Source organism: Ursus arctos, unplaced genomic scaffold, assembly GCF_023065955.2.
Source record: "Ursus arctos isolate Adak ecotype North America unplaced genomic scaffold, UrsArc2.0 scaffold_21, whole genome shotgun sequence".
Taxonomy (NCBI): Eukaryota; Metazoa; Chordata; class Mammalia; order Carnivora; family Ursidae; genus Ursus; species Ursus arctos.
This window is the reverse complement of record NW_026622886.1, coordinates 48804916-48822926: the sequence shown is the minus strand read 5'-3', so window position 1 is coordinate 48822926 and position 18011 is coordinate 48804916. Positions and strand designations below refer to the sequence as shown.

General features: G+C 53.3%; 1 protein-coding gene across 1 annotated transcript; it reads right to left on the bottom strand.

Moving 5' to 3' along the window:
• Positions 1 to 147: 147 nt before the first annotated feature.
• Positions 148 to 16880, bottom strand: AVIL (advillin). Its single transcript, XM_026500139.4, has 19 exons — positions 15439 to 16880; positions 14039 to 14113; positions 13173 to 13369; positions 11632 to 11740; positions 11442 to 11552; positions 10929 to 11131; positions 10398 to 10476; positions 10195 to 10293; positions 9399 to 9552; positions 9197 to 9297; positions 8578 to 8715; positions 8314 to 8472; positions 7095 to 7274; positions 5557 to 5702; positions 5187 to 5331; positions 3517 to 3705; positions 2807 to 2875; positions 1469 to 1585; positions 148 to 739 (listed from the first exon to the last, which is right to left on the bottom strand). The coding sequence occupies exons 1-19, from the start codon at positions 15622 to 15624 to the stop codon at positions 626 to 628; spliced, it is 2571 nt and encodes an 856-aa protein (XP_026355924.2). The 5' UTR covers positions 15625 to 16880; the 3' UTR covers positions 148 to 625.
• Between the last annotated feature and the right edge of the window lie 1131 nt (positions 16881 to 18011).

Here is an 18011-nt window from a genome sequence, read left to right as displayed (position 1 = left end):
CCCGATGTGGGGCTTGATCCCAAGGACTCTGGGATCACGCCCTGAGCCGAAGGCAGACGCTTAACGACTGAGCCACCCAGGCACCCCACCAGCATCACAAAATAATTACCATAACCGGCAAACCCCAAATACTGAAAAGAACTCCCATTTGCTCATACAGATATCTTTATTTGAAGAGTTAAACATCTCTGGCACGTACAGATCTGGGCATTTGGATTTTGCCCTTGGGGTATATATGGGAATAACTTCAGTGATTGGTGGGTTAAATAGATTTTGCAAACACGGATCTTAGAATTTAAAACAACCTTACATCCTAGCCCCATTATGAAACACTTTAAACTCAGTTGTTTTTTTTCTCTGACTTTTCTGGATTCATGCAGTTGTGGTGCTTTCTGCTGAGACCTTAGCCGGAAGGCCACAAAAATCAAAAAGTAAGTGGTTAACATTTTAGGTATATAACTACGGAATGCAGGGGTGAGAAAGATGGAGAACGTGCTGTGATTTGCAGACCTTACTGTATCTAAGTAGCTGGCTATTAGGCAAAAGTTGGTAGATAAATTCTTTCCTGTTATTGGGACTGTCTGCTCTCTTCTGTGGTCTTGCAATAGGCATATAGCTTCTTGCCTTAGAAAAGCCCCTTTTCTTTCTTCATTTGGAGCTGCTTCCAGCCAGGCAGAGCAGCAAATTGCCCTCTTGTGATGCCAAACACAGAAATAAAATCCTGTTCAGAGAGGTAATTCTAGGAGAGAAAACAAAGTCTCTAGTTAGGAGGAAGGCATGGCACCCATCAACACCAACAGAGCGGGGGAGGGTAGAGCCGAGAGACCGTCTTTGAAGGGGGAAGGAGAAGGGATTTTTCAGAAAGTCTGGAATGGACTTGAATTATTAATTGGAGGGTTCTGGGGTTATGGAGTCCCATTTTGGCCTGAGCAGAAGCTGACCGGATTTGCTGCTCTTCTGGTCCCATCTGGCACCAGTTTCTGGCCGGAAGAACAAGAATTGGGTTATATATGATGAATTCTAGACATGAGGTTTTGGCTGCATGGAGAACGAAATAGAGTGCTGGGTTTCCTTGTTCCATGCCCTGATCTACCATTTTTTATCCAGACATTTTTGAATGCACGATCAAGTGAATCTTGTTCAGAGCATAAAATTCTCCTAACATTTATTTATTGATGCTTTCTGGATAGCTGCTGTCTGAGTAAAAGTACTAAGATACGGCTTCTGTTTTCAAGAAAGTTGTAGTCCAGATCCTTAAGAGTTAGTTAGCTAAGACATTGCGGAAAACCCAGAGACCCTTCCCAAATCCACTCCTTTGAGGGGAAAATAAGTGAATTCATTCAACATCAAAATGCTATTTCATTCCACCAAAACTTCAAGAGTGCATACATTCTGCCAGGCACGGTTTTAGGTGCTGAAAAGTGGAGAACGTGGTGGTGAACAAGACAGAGAAGGTCCTTGCTCTCACCTCCTTTTTGGCAGGGTTCACATCCTCAGGCAGCTCCTGATTTTGGTTTTTCAACAGAACTTCAATAGGGTAATATTTTGGCTCAGAATTCAGGGTGAGGGTTGCATTCCTCATGTCCTAGGTGAGATAAGAATGGAGACAGGGTAAGAGACTGTTCAGGGTCTGTGCAGGTGAAGTGCTGATACCACTGCACCCGCTGCGATCGTCTTTTTGAGCGATGGTCCCTAAAGCTGGCTGCATGTCAGAATCCCCTGGGAATCTAAAATATTCAGATGTTGGGGTCCTTCTTGGGAAAGCGGATTCAGTGAGTCTGGTAAATCCTATGGAGCCAGTGTGGCGTAGTGCTGTGCTTCGGTCTCTTTCAGATACTGTGATCACAGACCTCCTTTCGGCACTTGTCTTTAGGCTCTACATTTCCAGCCTTTAAATGACTTCTAATTGAAGTCATACTGTGGTTAAACACATTTTAAAGATACTACATGGCCGTTAGCTTTGGAATCTTGAGTTTGTAGAGCACAGAGGATAGAGCTGCAGATGGCTTGGACACCTGCGACCACGGCTCATCCTGCTGCCCAAGAGCGGTCGGATTCCTGGCCAGAGAGGGGGTAATGGGCTGAGTGTGTGTGGACTTCGCCGTCAGAAGCGGGTAAGCATATCATTTGGGTTAGAAGCTTATTATTTATGAAAAATAGTGCCAGTCATTTGAATCTGTCCTGAATGATAGAATTGAATAATAAAATTAGTTTTTGTAGTTTTTGTTTTTTTTTTCAGCTTAAACAACAGACATTCATTTCCCATAGTTCTGGAGGCTAGGAAGTCCAAGATCAAGGTGTCCGCAAATCCTGGGTCTGGGGAGAGCCCGCTTCCTGGCTTGTGGGTGGCACTTTCCCAGTGTGTCCTCACACGGCAGAGAGCAAGAGAGCAAGCCCTCATAGCTCTTCCTTCAAGGGCACTCGTTAACCCCTAAAGGCCCCACCCCCACATACCATCACATTAGGGGTTAGGGGTTCAGTATACAAATTTTGGAAGACAAAAATGTTCAGTCCATAATTCTAGGTGATTCCTCGGTCAGAATTGCTTATATTTATATTTTAAAAATATATTTGTTTCTTTAAGCAGCAAGTCTATTCTAAATTCTGGAAGGCCGTAAAATGAGGAACTTGGCTTTGAGGCCTGCTTTGCTATTGCTTAAAACAATCTTAAATCAAAATAGCCCACGAGAGTGATACTGAGAAGGACATGATAGGGTTTCACCCGTGCGGGGACTCTAGCGTTTAGGGTTTCTCTCTGGCCCCGGCTGCTGTGCGACTTGCTTCTCCAAGAGCAGACCCAACTCACAGCAGTGATTATCGTGATAGCAGCGGCGTCTCCCAGCTCTTCTTTTAACTGCTCATAGGACCTGCGTGCCTGAAACAGAGAGAAGACAGGACAAGGTGCTGCCTATGGGGGGAGGGAATCTCAGGCTCACCGCCCCGTGAGGAAAGCAAAGCAGTCGGGGAATCAGAAGACATTGCAGGGCTAAGCAGAAATGAAAATCCCCTCTTCTGGGTCCACGCCAGGTTGGAAGGTCCTTACACATGATCTGCGTTCTTTGCTGGTGTTCCTTAATCCTCCATACAAGACCAAAGAAGACAGAGCAGTTGACTAGGAGTCAGAAAACCCGGCTTCTTCCCAGTGGTTCATTGTGACTTTTGACAAGTCCCCTCTCCTGTAAGCCTCCTCCTTTTTAACTGGGAAACAACGTTTGCCCCAGCTGTCAGGGTGGCTGTAAAGCTCAAAAAGGAGATGTGTGTGGATAAACTTTATCAACCATTTGTTACTTCCACACATGGCTTATTCCTGAGACAAGCTGTGAGTTCTCTAGCCGGACTTAGTGCCGTGGTGGGCGGAGAAGAGAAGGAACGTGAAAAGCAGGGGAGCGGAGAGGGGTTGGGGAAATGTGGTCCTGGATCGCCTCAGCCCTTGAGTCAGTACCCCCCTTCGCACTGAGCTATTCGTGCGGAGCACCCGGGCAGTAGGGAAGTCTCCCCCCTTCTCTCTGTGCTTACGCTCCAAATATGAGGGTCCCAGGCCAAGAACCAGCCTGTGAAGATGGGAGGCTCGAAGCCCTGTTTGATGATCAGCGTTGGTGCGCCGGTGTCCCGGCCGCTGGGGTGAGCGCGCAGGTACTCCCGGGCTGTCTCCAGGGCGCTCTCCTTCTCTGTGGCCTCGGCCTCGGCCCCGATCCACAAGAACACCTGTCGTGGGAGAGGTGGCACCTGAACGCGCTCTGTCAAGGACTAAGTACTAGGCCAGACCACTGCCCTTCCTCTCCCTCCCCAGCGAATCACAGCCTCAGAGACTTTCCCAGCTTCATTTGTTCAGCAGGGGAAAGGTTTTTCCCAGAATCGGCTTGGTGTTTGTGACTTTCATTCCACGTGTGCCTCCTAAATCTGCATGCCCGTCCCCAGCTCTCGCTGAACGTCGGCTTCCCGAACTCAGCTTCTTGCAGGACACCCCCCTGCCCCACGGCTGTCTCTAGGAACCTCAAACAGAACCCCCCAAATGCAGCTCTTCTTTTCTAGACTTGTGTCTGTGTCTGCATCCATCCAGTCACCCAGGGCAGTAACCTGGGAGCCATCCCGGGTCCCCCTGTACCCATCGAGTCACCGTTTACTGCCTCTGCATTTGTCATATGTATCACCATCCCTCCACCCTGACCCCACGGCCCCCGTGCTGCCCAAGGTGGCTCTTATTCCTCTTACTCAACTGTTACAGTGCTCTCAGCACACATTCCCAGCACACATTCTTCTGTCGTTTCCCCCTGTCCCCCCCCCCCCCCACTTTGCAGGGTGATCTATTGAAAACACAGCGACCGTGTCATTCACCTGCTTAAATTTCCATAGCTTTTCAGGATAAATTTCAAACTCGACATGGTAGGTAAGGCCAATACCTACTTCTCAGCTTCATCTCGAACTCCTTTACTCTATCTCATGGTCTGATGATGTTGTCGGTAGTTCCCTGTATACTAAACTATTCCAGGCCTTGCTTTTTACTTGTGCTGTTGCCTTTGCCCAGGAGGCTCTCTACCTGATTAATGCCCACTCGTCCTTTGAGATTCAGCCTGGGAGCCACCTCCTCCAGGAAGTCTTCTCTGAACCCCTAAACTATGCTGAGCGCCCCTAATTTGTGTTCCCGTGGCACCATACCTCCAATGTAGCAAAATGATGTTTCTCTGTCGAGCCCCTCCATCAGCCTGTAAACTCTGAGAGCAGCGGCCCTTCACCTTGGTGACCCTACCCCTACCACAGTCACTGGGGCACGAAGGAAGTGCTGAGTATGTTTGCTGAGCTGAGCTGAAGAAAATAGGATGTCAGGGAGGGGTTGCCTTGGCGATCTCCCCTTTACGGCCCTATGTTCCCTAAGCGGCCCATCTCTCTGAGTGTGGAGCCTGGTGCTGCGTAAGAAAAAGAAGTGCATGATGATAAGATGGACCGATTTTCCCGAGGCAGGGTGGGAAACTTCCCAAGGTGGTCAGTTTGAAACAACAGTCTGTTCTCTCCATCCCTGGCAAAAAGTGGGCTCTTCCTTTGGTTGCCACTGACAGATGTTTGGTTGACTTGGGGATGGGCCAGGGCTACCTCGGGGTTATCCTGGCAGGGGAGGTGTGACATGAAAAATAGCCTGAAGTGTGGGCAGGTCTTCGTCACTTGTTCCGGGTTCTCTGGCTGTGTCTTACCTGGTCCCAGGTATCCAGGAGCATCACATCACCTGGGTTCAGGTCGTCTTGGGTGAAGTCTGTGATCTCAGTGACAACGAACCGCCCAGTGTTATTGGAACATTCGAAGAGACGAGGCTGCACATCTAGGATTTCCTGCTGTAGTCTGCAATACGGTCCATTTAGAGGGACTGGGCTACTGAGGAATCATGCGTTTTTTAAAAATTTAAATTCTAGTTAGTTGACATGCAGTTCAGTATTGGTTTCAGGGGTAGAGTTCAGTGGTTCATTAAACCAGGTTTTTAAAACTGAAAGGCATCCTAGAGTTTGTGCACTTCACAAGCCTGGGCGGCAGGGGGAGCCCAGAGGAGGGGACACCGCGTTGCCGTACCTTTTGTCGTTGGCGTAGGCCGTTTTCCCTCCCAGCAGGTCCCAGAACTCCACCGGCTCCTGGCCCTCGGCCACAGCGTCCTCAGTGCCCTCGCAGAGAAGGCTGGCCAGCTCCTTAGCCATCGCCCGCTCATCCCCACTGGACCCCTGGGAGCGGGGTGAGGACAGCGCAAGTGTTAGTCACACGTAGACACGTCGATGTGTGTGTGGGGGGGAGCCACACTGAGTGCACCTGGATCAGCTAGCAGGCCACAGAACCTCAGGATGGGGAGGTTTGTTCTGGTGCTGGGAAAGGAGGGGCGGGGCGGGGGAAGCAGCGTGGTGGCAAAGAGCAGGCCTAGACTTCGAAACCCACAGTGGGTGTTGGTAGGAGGCACCTTTGTACCTTTGTTTCAGCTTCGGTTGGAATTTTAGCACCTTCCTTTGTTTTGTTGTTTTTTTTTTTTTTAAGATAAAAAATTTAAATTTATTGCTTACATTCAAGAAAATTCACTCTTTTTGATGTGCAGTTCTATGAGTCTCCAGCAACACAACCATCAAAACAAAGATAGAGAACATTGCCTCAGCCCTGCAAAAAATTCCCTCAGGCTACTCCCCTTTTGTCATCAGACCCTCCCCAAATTCTTAACCTCTGGCAACCACCAATCTGTTCTTCACTACAGCTTGCCTTTTCCGGAATGGTATCAACGGAATCATCCACTAGGTAGCCTTTGAGTTTGGCTTCCCTCACTTGGCACGGGGCACGGGAGAGTCACCCTTGTCGTGAGGCCCGACAGCTTTTGTGTGTGTGCTGCTGAGCAGTGCCCACTGTATGAATGTACCACTGTCTTCCATTCTCCAGGGGCGTTCCTTCCAGTTTTGGGTGGTTATGAATAAAGGTGCTATATATATTTGTGTGAAGGTAGTCTTCTCTTTCTCATGGGTAGACACCTAGGCGTGGGATCGCTGGATCACAGGCGTGTGTTTTACAAGAAACTGCCCAGTCGTTTTCCAAAGGCTGTATTTGCGTCCCCACAGCAGTGCGCCCGAGTTCCTATCATTCTGTGTCCTCACCTGCACTTGATACTGTCAGGTTTTTTAGCCGTTCTGCTAGGCATACAGCGCACCTCTGGGGTTTTCACTAGCACTGCCCTGATAGCCGTGGGGCATCTTTTCCTGCTCACTTCTCTTTTGTAAAACAGTTTTAGTGCTTTTTAATGTAGATGCCCTCCGAATTGACAAAATCACATTTTTAGTGTTTATGAGCAATGTTAATGCCTGTCCTATCACAATCCGCCACACTGGTGTGGAAAGACTGACTTATCCAGCCTCTCTCTGTGTAGAAGCTGATGGAGCGTCTCCTGGGTGTGAGCAATGCTGCCAGTGAGTTTCTACGTGTGGCGAACACTGGCAGTTCCTTTGGAGATCCTTGAGGAAAAGCCTCCTTTTCCGGAGGCCTGCTCCAGCCTACTTTATAGTTCCTTCGCCCTTGCTGACAGGGAGGTGGGCATAGGGCTGGGCTCCAAAGGGCTGGTGTGACCCCGGGGCTCGGCGTCTTACCTTGCCGTACCACAGGTAGTGCGCTGCCTGGGTTCGCAGCAGAAAGACGTCATTGGAGTTTAGGGAGGAGGCTAAGGCTGGAACTTCCACCGCTTTGGTGTTAGATTTGTCATTTCCTTGAATCTGGAAGAGCCTTACTGGCGGATCGGGCTCAGCATTCCCCTTTCTGGAAGTCCCACCCTAGAGAGGAGGAGAAAAGCAGAATCTGGTTCTAGGGAGCACCGTGTGAACAGAGCACTGGGCTAGCCTTTGTAGAGATTACAGATGAATTTAACGCTGCTTTTGCCCTGGGGGAGTTTCCATGCCAACGGGGAGAGGTCAGGTGAGCTGGAATTATGGTACCAAAAATATTAGCTCTCATTCTGAGACTTACCATATGCTAGGCTCTGTGGCTGGTGCCTTACCTGCATCGTTTAATGGAACCTCATAATAATTGTGAAGGAGGTATTTATTTTTAAAGACTTACTTATTTAAAAGAGAGAGAAAGAGAACATGTGCACATGCTTGTGAGCAGAAGGAGGGGGAGAGGGAGAGGGAGAGGGAGAGAGAGAGGGAGAGAGAATCCCAAGCAGCCTCCCTGCTGAGTGTGGAGCCTGACTTGGGGCTCAGTCTCACAGCCCTGAGATCCTGACCTGAGCTGAAATCAAGAGTAGGACCCTTAACTGACTGAGCCACCCAGGCGCCTCTGAAGCAGGTGTTTATTATCCTCCGGTACAGAGGGGAAAACTGAGGCTTAGCAACCGTTAATAAATGACAAGACTAGGACTTGACACAGGGTGGGGTGATATCAAGCATATGACATCATACATTCCTGGTAGTGCTTCAGCCAGGGCTTCACGGAGAAAGCGGGACTTGGATTGGAAGGGGCCCATCCAGGGGCGAGGCTGGACAGGGCGTGATGTGGCACGTGGGCGTTCTAATGAGGAGACCCCCTCACTGGAGTGAAAAGCGTGGGTTAGGGCGCTGAGAGTAGCACGCCCGCATGGGTAATACGGGTCAGATCGTGAAAGACCTTGAACATTAGCTGGGCAGTGGTTTGGACTTGAAGGCCTGGGCAACTGGGATTCCCTTGAATGTTTCAGGGAGATTAACCCTCTTCTCGTCCGTGTCTACCCCCAGCCCTGGTCTCCATCCCTCCCGTCCTATATGGTAGCCTCCTGCTGACTTATTTGTCTGAGTATTCCTGCTCCTGGGGTCCTTTTATCCGAGGGGGTCTCACCTCAAAGATGACCAGCTTCCCTTTGAAGATGGCCATGAAGTGGCGTGGCTCCTTCCCCATGGTGACTCGGACCTGCACAGGCGCCCCGCCGAACTGCTGATCCACCGCCACCGCCTGGTATGCCGAAGCCGCCAGCTCATCCTTGGAGGCATGGCGGCCCTGCAGGGGTGAGAGGGGAGTGATGGGTTCCTGCCCCGCCTCGCCCCCGGCCAGTGGCCAGAGGAAGCGTCAGGATCCAAAGTCAAGAGCCCGCGTCAGCCCTACCTGCCAGATGTACAAGACGTAGTGTGGCTTCCCAGTCACCTCGTATGTGTAGAGAACCAGATAGCAGTCCCCCCCGTAAAAGAAGCCGTACCACTGATGCTCCACGGGGACCAGCTCCAGGTTTTCGATCCTCCAGACCTGGACACGGAAGGAGACACGGTTTCCCAGAGATGGGCTTGCTCTTTGAGGAGACGGCTGCCCGAAGGGAACTGGGCTGGGCTTAGCAGAGAATCCAGGCCGGTGAGGCACTAACATCCACCCCAAGACCACCTTCCCTCTCTGGTTCTTTCCCAGTTGTGAGGGCCTATCACATTTGCATGATTTGAATCCCGAGAAGAACCGGATCATTCCTGCTCACATGCGTCCCCATCATGGCTCTGAGATGATTTGACTATTTCTGCCAGGTGAGTTACTGATAGCACCCGGGGGTGTTGGCCTTTCGCTTCCCTGGGGGGTTGTGGGAAAGCGCGGCAGACTCCGGGCACCTCTGAGAGACGACTCCTGAGGTCCCAGAGATGGAAACGACAGCAAAGCAGACCAGAGTCCCCCGCTCCCTCCTCTCCAGCGAAGCCGTAGGAGGCCGGTGCCCGCTGCCCTGGGATGCCAGCCACGGACTCACCTCAACTGCCCCGGTGCCGTCATCGACCATCCGGTCCTGGGCAGCGAGCTCCGGCCTGGTGTGCAGCAGAGTCACATCGAATTTATCCTGGAGAACTTTAGCTGCAGAGACGGGGTTGGGAGAAGGCAAGTGAGTGAAGACACCTGCGCCTGCCTCTCTGGAGAGTCCAGCGGTGGGCAGGCCATCTGGGGAGCAGTCTCACCGATTTTACCGACACCAAACGTTTTCCCCAGGCCCACGGTCTGCTCCTTCACTGACCACTTCTGGAACAGCTGCTTGAACATGGCCGACTCCGCGCCGTCGTTGATGGTCTCCACGTTGGTGCTGCCGGGATAGCCCTTCATCTGGATGAAGTTCTGCAGACACCCCCGCCCCCGAAAGGCAGGTCGGTCAGGGAATGCACTGGTTCCTTGCTTGCCTGGTGACTCACCCCTTCGAAGCCAGTTGGTAGGACTGGGGAGCCAGAGGCAGATGCTAACTCACTTATGTCTAGGGGCCAAGTTGCCTGCCTCAAGGAGAGGACGGAGGGAACATTTTCATACCTCCGGATTGGCCTGTCATGATTATTACCAGGTTTTGTTTTGTTTTTTTTTTGCAAGACCTTTATACTGTGTTCCTGCCGCCTTCACGTCCCCGCTGAGCTTGCGCCACATTCATTCGCTCACTTCTCGCTGCGTAAGCGCGTCCTGCTGGGTTCATCTGCGGGGGCCCGACGGCGTCACGGGCCCCTTGAGGCCGGGGCCGTGGCTGTGACGTGCTTCGGCGATAGCAGCCGCTGGCGCCAGGCGCCGTTCTAAGTGCCTCACAGGCGTCCCTGGCGCCTCACAACAACCCCAGGAGTTGTCTGTTACGCCTGGATTTGTTCCCAGGTTGTCTGACTGGAGCCCGTGTGTGTAACTGTGACGCCATAAGCCCGAGTGCCCCGTGTGGCTCTCTGAACACATCTGACGTTTCCTGACAGAGGGTTTTGGACAATACCGTACGTCCGGAGCTCCTACCAGGGCTTTAGACATGGCCGTCTGTTTCTCAATCTTTGTGGCTCCTCTCCCTTTCCACACATAGATCTTGGTTCCACTTTGGTCTAAGATGTAGCAGTCCTGAGGGGCAGGGAGAGAGGTGGTTACTGCCACTCGGGACCATAAGGAAGATCTCTGAGGCCAGGGCAGGCCACGGGAGCCGCGCCCGCCCAAGCTCTACTCACGTCATGGTTCAGCAAGTCCTGGACCAGCGGTCTCGTTGCTACCTCGGTGACGGCCAGCTGCCCGGCTGAGTCCGAGACACTAGAAACGGGGAGAAATTAGCCTGTGCCTTCTCTTCTACAAAGCATCCTGTAGTCAATTTGGTATTTTGCTGGCTTCGTTCTAGTATAGCGTTTCTGGGGAAAGTTTGCCCTCTTCTGACAGGCATGGCTTGACCGCACACAGGAGTGTGAGGGACTCTGTTCTCAAGAGGACACTTTGGTGCACTCTCTCCCGAACAGGATCCCCTCCGCATCCCCGCGCATGGACAGACTCAAGTAAAGGAAGAGTCTTCTCAAGAGACCAGGGAGGGTTGCTGACAAGAACTGACAGTAGCTGCCTCCTTGAGTGGGGAACACTGAGCTCCTTCTGCAAGCCGCCCTTGAAAAGGGTAAAAAGAAAGCCAGACGCCTGTACCCACAATGAGGACCCAGGCACGGGTGCTTGGTTTTCGAGGGGACATCTTCCCCCCTAAGCCAGGTTTAGTTACTCACTGGTACAGCGTGATGTTTGATTTCTGCCGCTGATCTATGACCTCATCAGGCAGGGCAGGCTTGATAACAGAGCGCCGGCCAAGGGTGTCCTGAAGGACCTTCATCAGCGCCGGACTTGCAGCCTCCTTGTCTCCCTCGATCACGCCTATTTCAGCACGGCCCCCTCGTTCCCTGTCCCGGATATCCTTTGCCAGAAGCATAGCCTGTCAAAGAAGCCCAAAGAAGCACTCAGTCCCGCTGGGCCCCCTTGGTGCTTGCTGGCTTCCGGGGAAGTGACCTGGGTCCCAGACACAGGAGTTACTCTGAGGCTCAGGACGCCGGGGTGAGTCACAGACTCACGCACTTGGCCTGTCTCTGAAACAGACTGCTCCAAGGCAGGGGTCTGTCTCCGCATCTCCCGCATCTCCCGGAAGAGCCGTGGGGAAGGAAGACGGAAAAGGCAACTGAGAGAGTGCAAGCCCCGTGAGCAGGCCTGAGGGAGAGGAGAAGGTGCTAAGACTGGAAGAAGCACACCTTCAGGCGCTCCCCGCTGTTGCTCTCTGGGCCATTCCACTGGATGATGACCTTGCCAAGGTCCAGCAAGAAGACATCACCTTGGTTAAAACTGTCCCAGCTCATTTCCACCTGCAGAGGAGATGGAGACGTCGTTCAGGAGCCAGGTGGAGAGGCTCTGGGCCCAGGACAGACGGTGGGCAGGACTTACCTCGGTGGCCCTGATGTTTCTTTTCCCCTTCACGTGTAACAACCGTTTCACGTCATAGGTGTTGGTCTCCACGTGCTTCATCCCAGAGGCCACGCCCCCCTTCTTGTAGCTGAGGGCACATCCAGATAACCCCCAGTTATTTATGCACTCGGGCCTGGGGAGCCCCGGGTCAGTTACGCAGACTCAGCCTCTGCCCTCCGGGCGGCGGCGCTAACTAGCCAGGGAAATAGAGCTGGTGGTAAGTGCGGCCGCAGAAGGAGACACAGTGACGGCCTTTTTGACAGAGTGTCGGGGCAGTCTTCTCCGAAGGAGTGACATTCAAGCCGACATATTAAGAGGACTAGGAACCAACAGAGGACTAGTGTTCCAGCGGGTGCAGCCACGGTGAGGACCCCGTAGTGCGAGCTTGGTTGGTTCTAGCAACTGTCTGAATCTCAGCGTGTGACAAGGAGAGGGGCCCAGGCCGGGCAGCAGCATTAATGACGCTGGCCTTCTGACAAACCCGTTCAGGGAGTCTGCTCTCCTGGCCCTGGCGTTTACCCCCACCCCGTCTCCATCCCAGCTGTCCTGCAGGTAGCTGTCCTGCACCTGCAGGACGAGCAGAGAGTCACCCTGGAGCAGGGCGTTTGTCTCTGGGCTCCCTGGTGACTCTCTGGGGCGCGCTGTGCCCAGCAGGTCCTCAGTCAGTGCGACTGCCAGCCGGCAAGAAGCTAGCCTCGGACCAGCCTCAGATCTCTCAAGCTCCTCGGAATTCCTCTTTTTGTTTCCAATCTCAAGCGCAAAGTTGAGAGTTAAACTCCTCAGTTCTTGGAACATTATCATCCAAGAGCCCTCTCCTGTTTTCGGTATTTATGCATTCCCCTTTCTCTGCATGTGCTCCCCCAGTCCTCTCCCCTCCACAGGCATCCCTTCCAACTTTTGAACAACTGCCATTTTATTTTCATTTGGGTAAATGTATCCTGTTGTTTTGTGGGCATGTGTTTTGTTCAAACAGAAATTGGCACTGCTGTTTATTTCCGGTCTGCGTCTTGCTCTGTTCCCTAAGCGCGGTGTTTGTAGGAGCTGTCCGCAGCTCAGCCGGTATCCGCTCCACCGCCTCCCGCTGCCGCCCGGACTCATGGGCTACTTTTTCCTGTCCCGTCTCCCCGTGACAGGCGCTTACGATGCCTACGGCTTCACACCACCACTTCTGACACTGCCGCGAACATTCTGGTTCGTGAGCCGTTGCGGAGCTGGGTGCTTAAGAGGTCCCGAGTTATACACCCGCAAGTTGATTGGCCTCCGTGACAGCAGAATGTCCTCCAGCCACTGACCGCCAGACTGGACCTCACTCCCCCCGGTGGGGCACGAGGGCTCCCCTTTCCCCACAGCCTGCCACCGCTTGCCTCCACCCGGCCCTCTAGTCTGCCCTGCTCTGATCGGTGGAAGTGACAGCTTTGTCTGGATCTCCGTTTCTCTGATTCTTCATATACTGATTGGCCCTTTTGGTTTCCTCTTCGGGAAACTGCCATTTCTGCCCTGGCTCTGGTGTCACTACTCACATGATGCCCTGCTTGAAGTAGCCGTGGAAGGTGTCAGACTCATGGTACTGGACCTCTCGGTGCTGCACAGGGCTGCCCCCCAGGTAGTCGTCCAGCTGTGTGGTGTAGACAGCCGCGCAGGTCTGCTCATCCTGGGAGGAGTCCTTCCCGATCCAGAAGTGGATGTCCTGGGAGAGGAGGCTGCCCGCTCTCCGCGTCTGGGATGTCCAGAGAGATCAGGTCAGGGGCCAGCTCACTGCCCCCCCCCCCACTGCCGTAGGACGAACGCGGTGTATGGAGGCTCGTGGCCTGCCCGAGGCAGCTCAGGGCCTCTCTCCTCTTGGCAGTGTCCCTGTGCAGACCTGCTACGTGGCCCAAGCTCTGGCAGCCCAGATTCCTCCTGCATCTGGGGAGAGTTGGCAGCTTACTGTTCTCCAACCGCAGGGAGACCCGTGAGGATCTTTTCCAAGTGGAGCTGCGGACTGACCTTGTGCGGCTTTGCTCTCCTGCACTCCGCGGCCGACACACTGCCCACCTGCCCGGCTCACGTGGGATATTGCTTCCTCAGCTGGAATGAGCACTTTGAGGCGTGGCCTTGTATTTACCTGGCCTGCCTCCATGCCACTTTAATGTGGGGGTGGGCCCCAGGAGGGAGAAGTGCTGCTGGCGGGGGGGGGGGGGGGCTCACTGAGGTTCAGACCGAGGGCCCCATCCCCTAAGAATGGCCTTTCTAGTCAAGCTGGAGGCTGTTCTGTAGGACACTGAGGAAGAATCAAGTCGGGTGCCGGGGACCTGATTAGCATCAGCGGCAGATCTCGGGGAAGCCAAGAACGGCTCTTAGGGGGGAAGCTCATGGGAACTAGGGAAGGAGGGGTGGCGGCGCTCACCGAGAGGATGACGTAGCAGTCCCCCTCATAGAAGTTGCCATGGGCACTCAGGGGTACCAGCGCCAGCTCCAGTTTCTGGAAGGACAAGGGCTGTGTATAGTCTGCATCCCACCCCCCAGCCCCAGCCTCCCTGTCCTCCATCCTGTGGTACAGGTGGCAGGGGAGAGGTAGGAGGATGTCCGCGCTGATCCTGCAGGGCGTGGAGGCTAGCCCCAGGATTAGCGGGCCCAGCCCTCTACTCTAGCTTCTGCTGAGCTCTGCCCCATGGCCCCAGGGCTGAGTCTGGGTCCCTGTCTTCCGCCCCTCCCCCTCCCCACCTGCTTGGTCTCACTAACTGTGAGACTTATGAGCTCCTCCGGCCCTTTGCAGGGAAGAGAGCTGGATATAAGTAGTCGAGTCCAGTCCTACCTCCGGCCCGCTGCACCACTGCCTCCAACACTGTTCTCCAACCCTGACCGCCCAGTACGGGCAAGGGCTGCAGACAGAACGTGGGGGTGCCGTGGGGCTCTGAGAGGTGAATGCCAGCAGTGTGTGGGGCTCCATGCCCAGCGTTCTGTATTGGAGTCTAGGGTGGGGGCTTGATGTGTCCCCTGCACATATGGCTTGTCCCAGGAGAGCCATTCACATGGTCTCAGATACGGATTTTCATTACTCTCTCCAAGCGACATACACCTGCAGCCATACTCGTGTATATTCTATGTAAGATGTGGGTGTTAAATGTAACAGTGTTAAATATACCATACTTTTGGTAACTTTTAATATCTATTTTGAAATAAACAGGGAGACTTAAGGGCTCTGGGTTTTAGGCAGCCGCCCCTCCCTGGGCTCGGAGCAGGGAGGAGGGGTGCAGGGAGGGGGGTTCTTACATTTAGCAGGTGGAGCTGCCCAGGCCAGGGCTGTAGACTTCTGGAGCTCAAAGTCAGCCAGAGGGGCTCAAGCCCAGATGGGAGAAGGGGTGAGCGGTGCCCTGATCTATGCAGTAACACCCCCCACCCCCCGACCTCCACCTCTCCTACCACTTGGCAGGAGCCAGAGTGCCCTGTGAAAAAGAGAGGTTCCGTTTTTCTGACAGAAACAGCCAGGAGTCTTCGGTCTCCCTAGTGGGCCCAGGCCCCACCCATTTCTCTAGGGCATTTACTGGAAGTGCAGACTCACAGAGCAGCTGTCAGGATAAAGGGCAAACTTAGTTTTGCTTAGAGCCCTGCTCTCCAGCGCTAAAAGCATTTCCTCCACCTGCCACCACCTGCTTCGAGCACCCAGGAGGGGTCAAGGATAGGAAAAGGTGACCGACCGAGGAGACTGAAGGAGTGGCAGGCGGCTGTTGTTTAGCAGACCGGGGCCACCCGAGACCACCCCCAGATCCCGCGCGAGGAGGAAGGTGCGCCTCCAGTCCAGCTCACCTCTATTCTCCAGGTGATGGTCCCGGGGTCGTTGCCCACAGCCTTGAAGGCAGTGCTCAGAGACATGGCGCGTGTGTCTTCCCAGGACTGCAACATCACAGAGTGAGCAGGGGAGATGATGCCTCTCGCGGCAGGCATCCCTCCCAGCTTTTCCCCTAAGTCATTTCCTAGTCTCTTGTCAGCCATCCTGCCATGTCCTTGTGGGGCACCCTGCACTGTTTCACGACAATGGGGGAAATGACTTGCCCATGTTCCCACTGTAAGCCTGGCTGCCCTGGGGGGTGGGGAGTGGCCCACCCAGGAAGAAGGTCGGCTTCCCCCTTGCCACTTCCCTTGTCAAGAGCTCTGGTAATTGCCACGGTTATCTACTGAGGGGCCGATAAATATGGTAAACCTGTGTGGGTTCACTTTATATCATTTAATTCTTACAAGGTGAGTATATTTTCATCTTACATCATAGGCGAGTTGAGGTTCAGAGAGGTTAAATAATTTTCCTGATGTCATACACTGGAGTGAAATCCGTATCTGGCCCTAAAACCTGTGCTTTTTGTCGCTTTGATGTCGTGTAACCCTTCCTGATCTTATCTGCCCTCAGTGGCACGCAGGAAGAAGAGCTGATGTCAGAGTCGTTCTGAGCTGAGCTGCCTTCTCTCATTCATCCCGTCCAGCTCTTCCCAGAGTCCTCCCTTGCCAGGTTCTGTGCGAGGTCAACTCTTTGACTTCCTCTTTGGGCTTTTACTTTCCAGACTTTCCTCTTTTAAGTAAACTGTCCTAAAACTCAAACAGCCCGTCTTGCTTTTGTCCTCTAATATATTCCCTGTGCCTCGCACAAGAGGGAAAGTAAAATGGCCAGTGGGGTGTGGGACAGTGTTTGGGAGCCGGCAGTGATGGGCGGGTGGCCGGTTCTGCCTGGGGGCGCCCCCCTTATCCCCTCCCACACAGACCCACAGGAGCCCGTGGCGGTGGTGCCGTGGCCGCCCACAAGGCCGGGCGGGAGAGGGAGGAAGCGGTGGAGAGGAGCGCGGGTGGACCGCCCCGTCTGTGTTCAGGGCGTGTCTAGGATTATCAAGTTACTTCCACACATCCACGCTCACGTAGCGGCTTTGTCATCAAAATGCCTTCCTGGTTCTTGCTCTCAAAGAGCTCGCACCACTCCGGCAATACCTATAACTGATGAATGCTCTCAAGAGGCAAAGGAAAAAAGATGTGCTTGGTGGATTTACATAAAGTAAAAAAAACAAAACCAAAACCAAAACCACGACCCACCCCGAAAAGGGCGGCGTGGAGTTCTGCTATCCGGAGGCATCGTGCACTTAGGCGGAGCACGTCTGGCCATTCCATCCCTGAGCTTTGGCGGATGAAGGCAGGTTTGGAGAGTTGGCGCCATGATCTAGCACGGCCTTTGGCTAAGCACAAAAAACCAGACTCCCTTTGTGTTGGGTTACAGCAAGACTGAAGCCGGCAGTGACTAGGAGCGGCCAGTGTTTGAGGATTTAATTTGATAACTCGGGCTGCCCCACCCTCCCCTGTGCCGCTCAGAACGGCCAGGAAATATTTGCTCAGGTTTTTTTCAGACCCTAGATTTCATTCATTAAAGGCAAATGCCGTGACCCAACTAGGGGAAGGGGACAAGGGCCAATGAATTCATTTCTCGAAAACTGAGAAGTTTCAACCTGGTAAAACCAAACCAACTGACATTAATGAGAGCTGTGACTCTCAGAGGCCTAAAAGCGGTCCCATTTCCCAAGCAGGGACTTAGCGATCGATCGGGAAGGAGCTCACTCGGCCAAGGCCCCCCAACGAAGGAGAGGACATACTCACAGAAGGCACTGCCTACCACACTGGAACACCCAGAAAATGTGATGGCATTTGTGACACTGAAGTCCCCCAAAGCTCAGTTTCTCCCTCCCTCTTCCCCAAGTCCTTATTTATTCAGTGCTGCAGAAACCCTTGGGGTGGGGTGTGGTTTTGAAATTCCACAGTTCTGTGAATGGACCCCAAGCAGAGGAAGCCGGTTCTAACTTCTGCCTCGGTCCACACTGTCTTTCCGAGCTAGGCGAACGGGGCAGTCTCCTTATTTCCCAGCTTTTGAAACCATGCCCTATCTGTTCAGTGGTTTCTAAAAAGGGCCTTGACTGCTCAGCAGAAGTTTGCATCCTGGTTTAATCCTTTAAAAGCCTCATCCAAGAAAACAAAGGCACAGAAATTCCCATCTCCTCTTCTTTTCCTTTCTTCCCTGTTCAGCAGGATTGCTCTGCAGACGTGCACCCATCCACCAAGCCGACCTTACCTTGCCTTCTCTCCTGCTGGGTCTTCTGAGCAGCAGTTCTCCGACGCGAACCACAAGGCCGGCGGCGCCAGCTCCTGCTGCCTTAGTTTAGGAACGGCTGCACAGACACTGGGTTATATTTGCTTGTGTTTGCATCTTAACCTCATTTTCCCAATCCTGGCCAATCACCGCCAACCTAGCCCTGGGCTTGACTTATTCAAACCAGAGGGGAAGCTCTATCTGCTCCTATTCAAAACAGCAGAAACAAGAAGAGCGGACTTTTAAAGGCTTCTTTTCTCTTTTG

Excerpts from the sequence above, each read along its gene's own strand:
- AVIL (XM_026500139.4), bottom strand. The coding sequence starts at position 15,624 with ATGGCTGACAAGAGACTAGGAAATGACTTAGGGGAAAAGCTGGGAGGG. Across the intron at positions 10,477-10,928 it reads TCAAACATCACGCTGTACCA|TGTCTCGGACTCAGCCGGGC; the intron begins GTGAGTAACTAA and ends CCCCGTTTCTAG. Across the intron at positions 9,298-9,398 it reads GTTTGGTGTCGGTAAAATCG|CTAAAGTTCTCCAGGATAAA; the intron begins GTGAGACTGCTC and ends CCGTCTCTGCAG.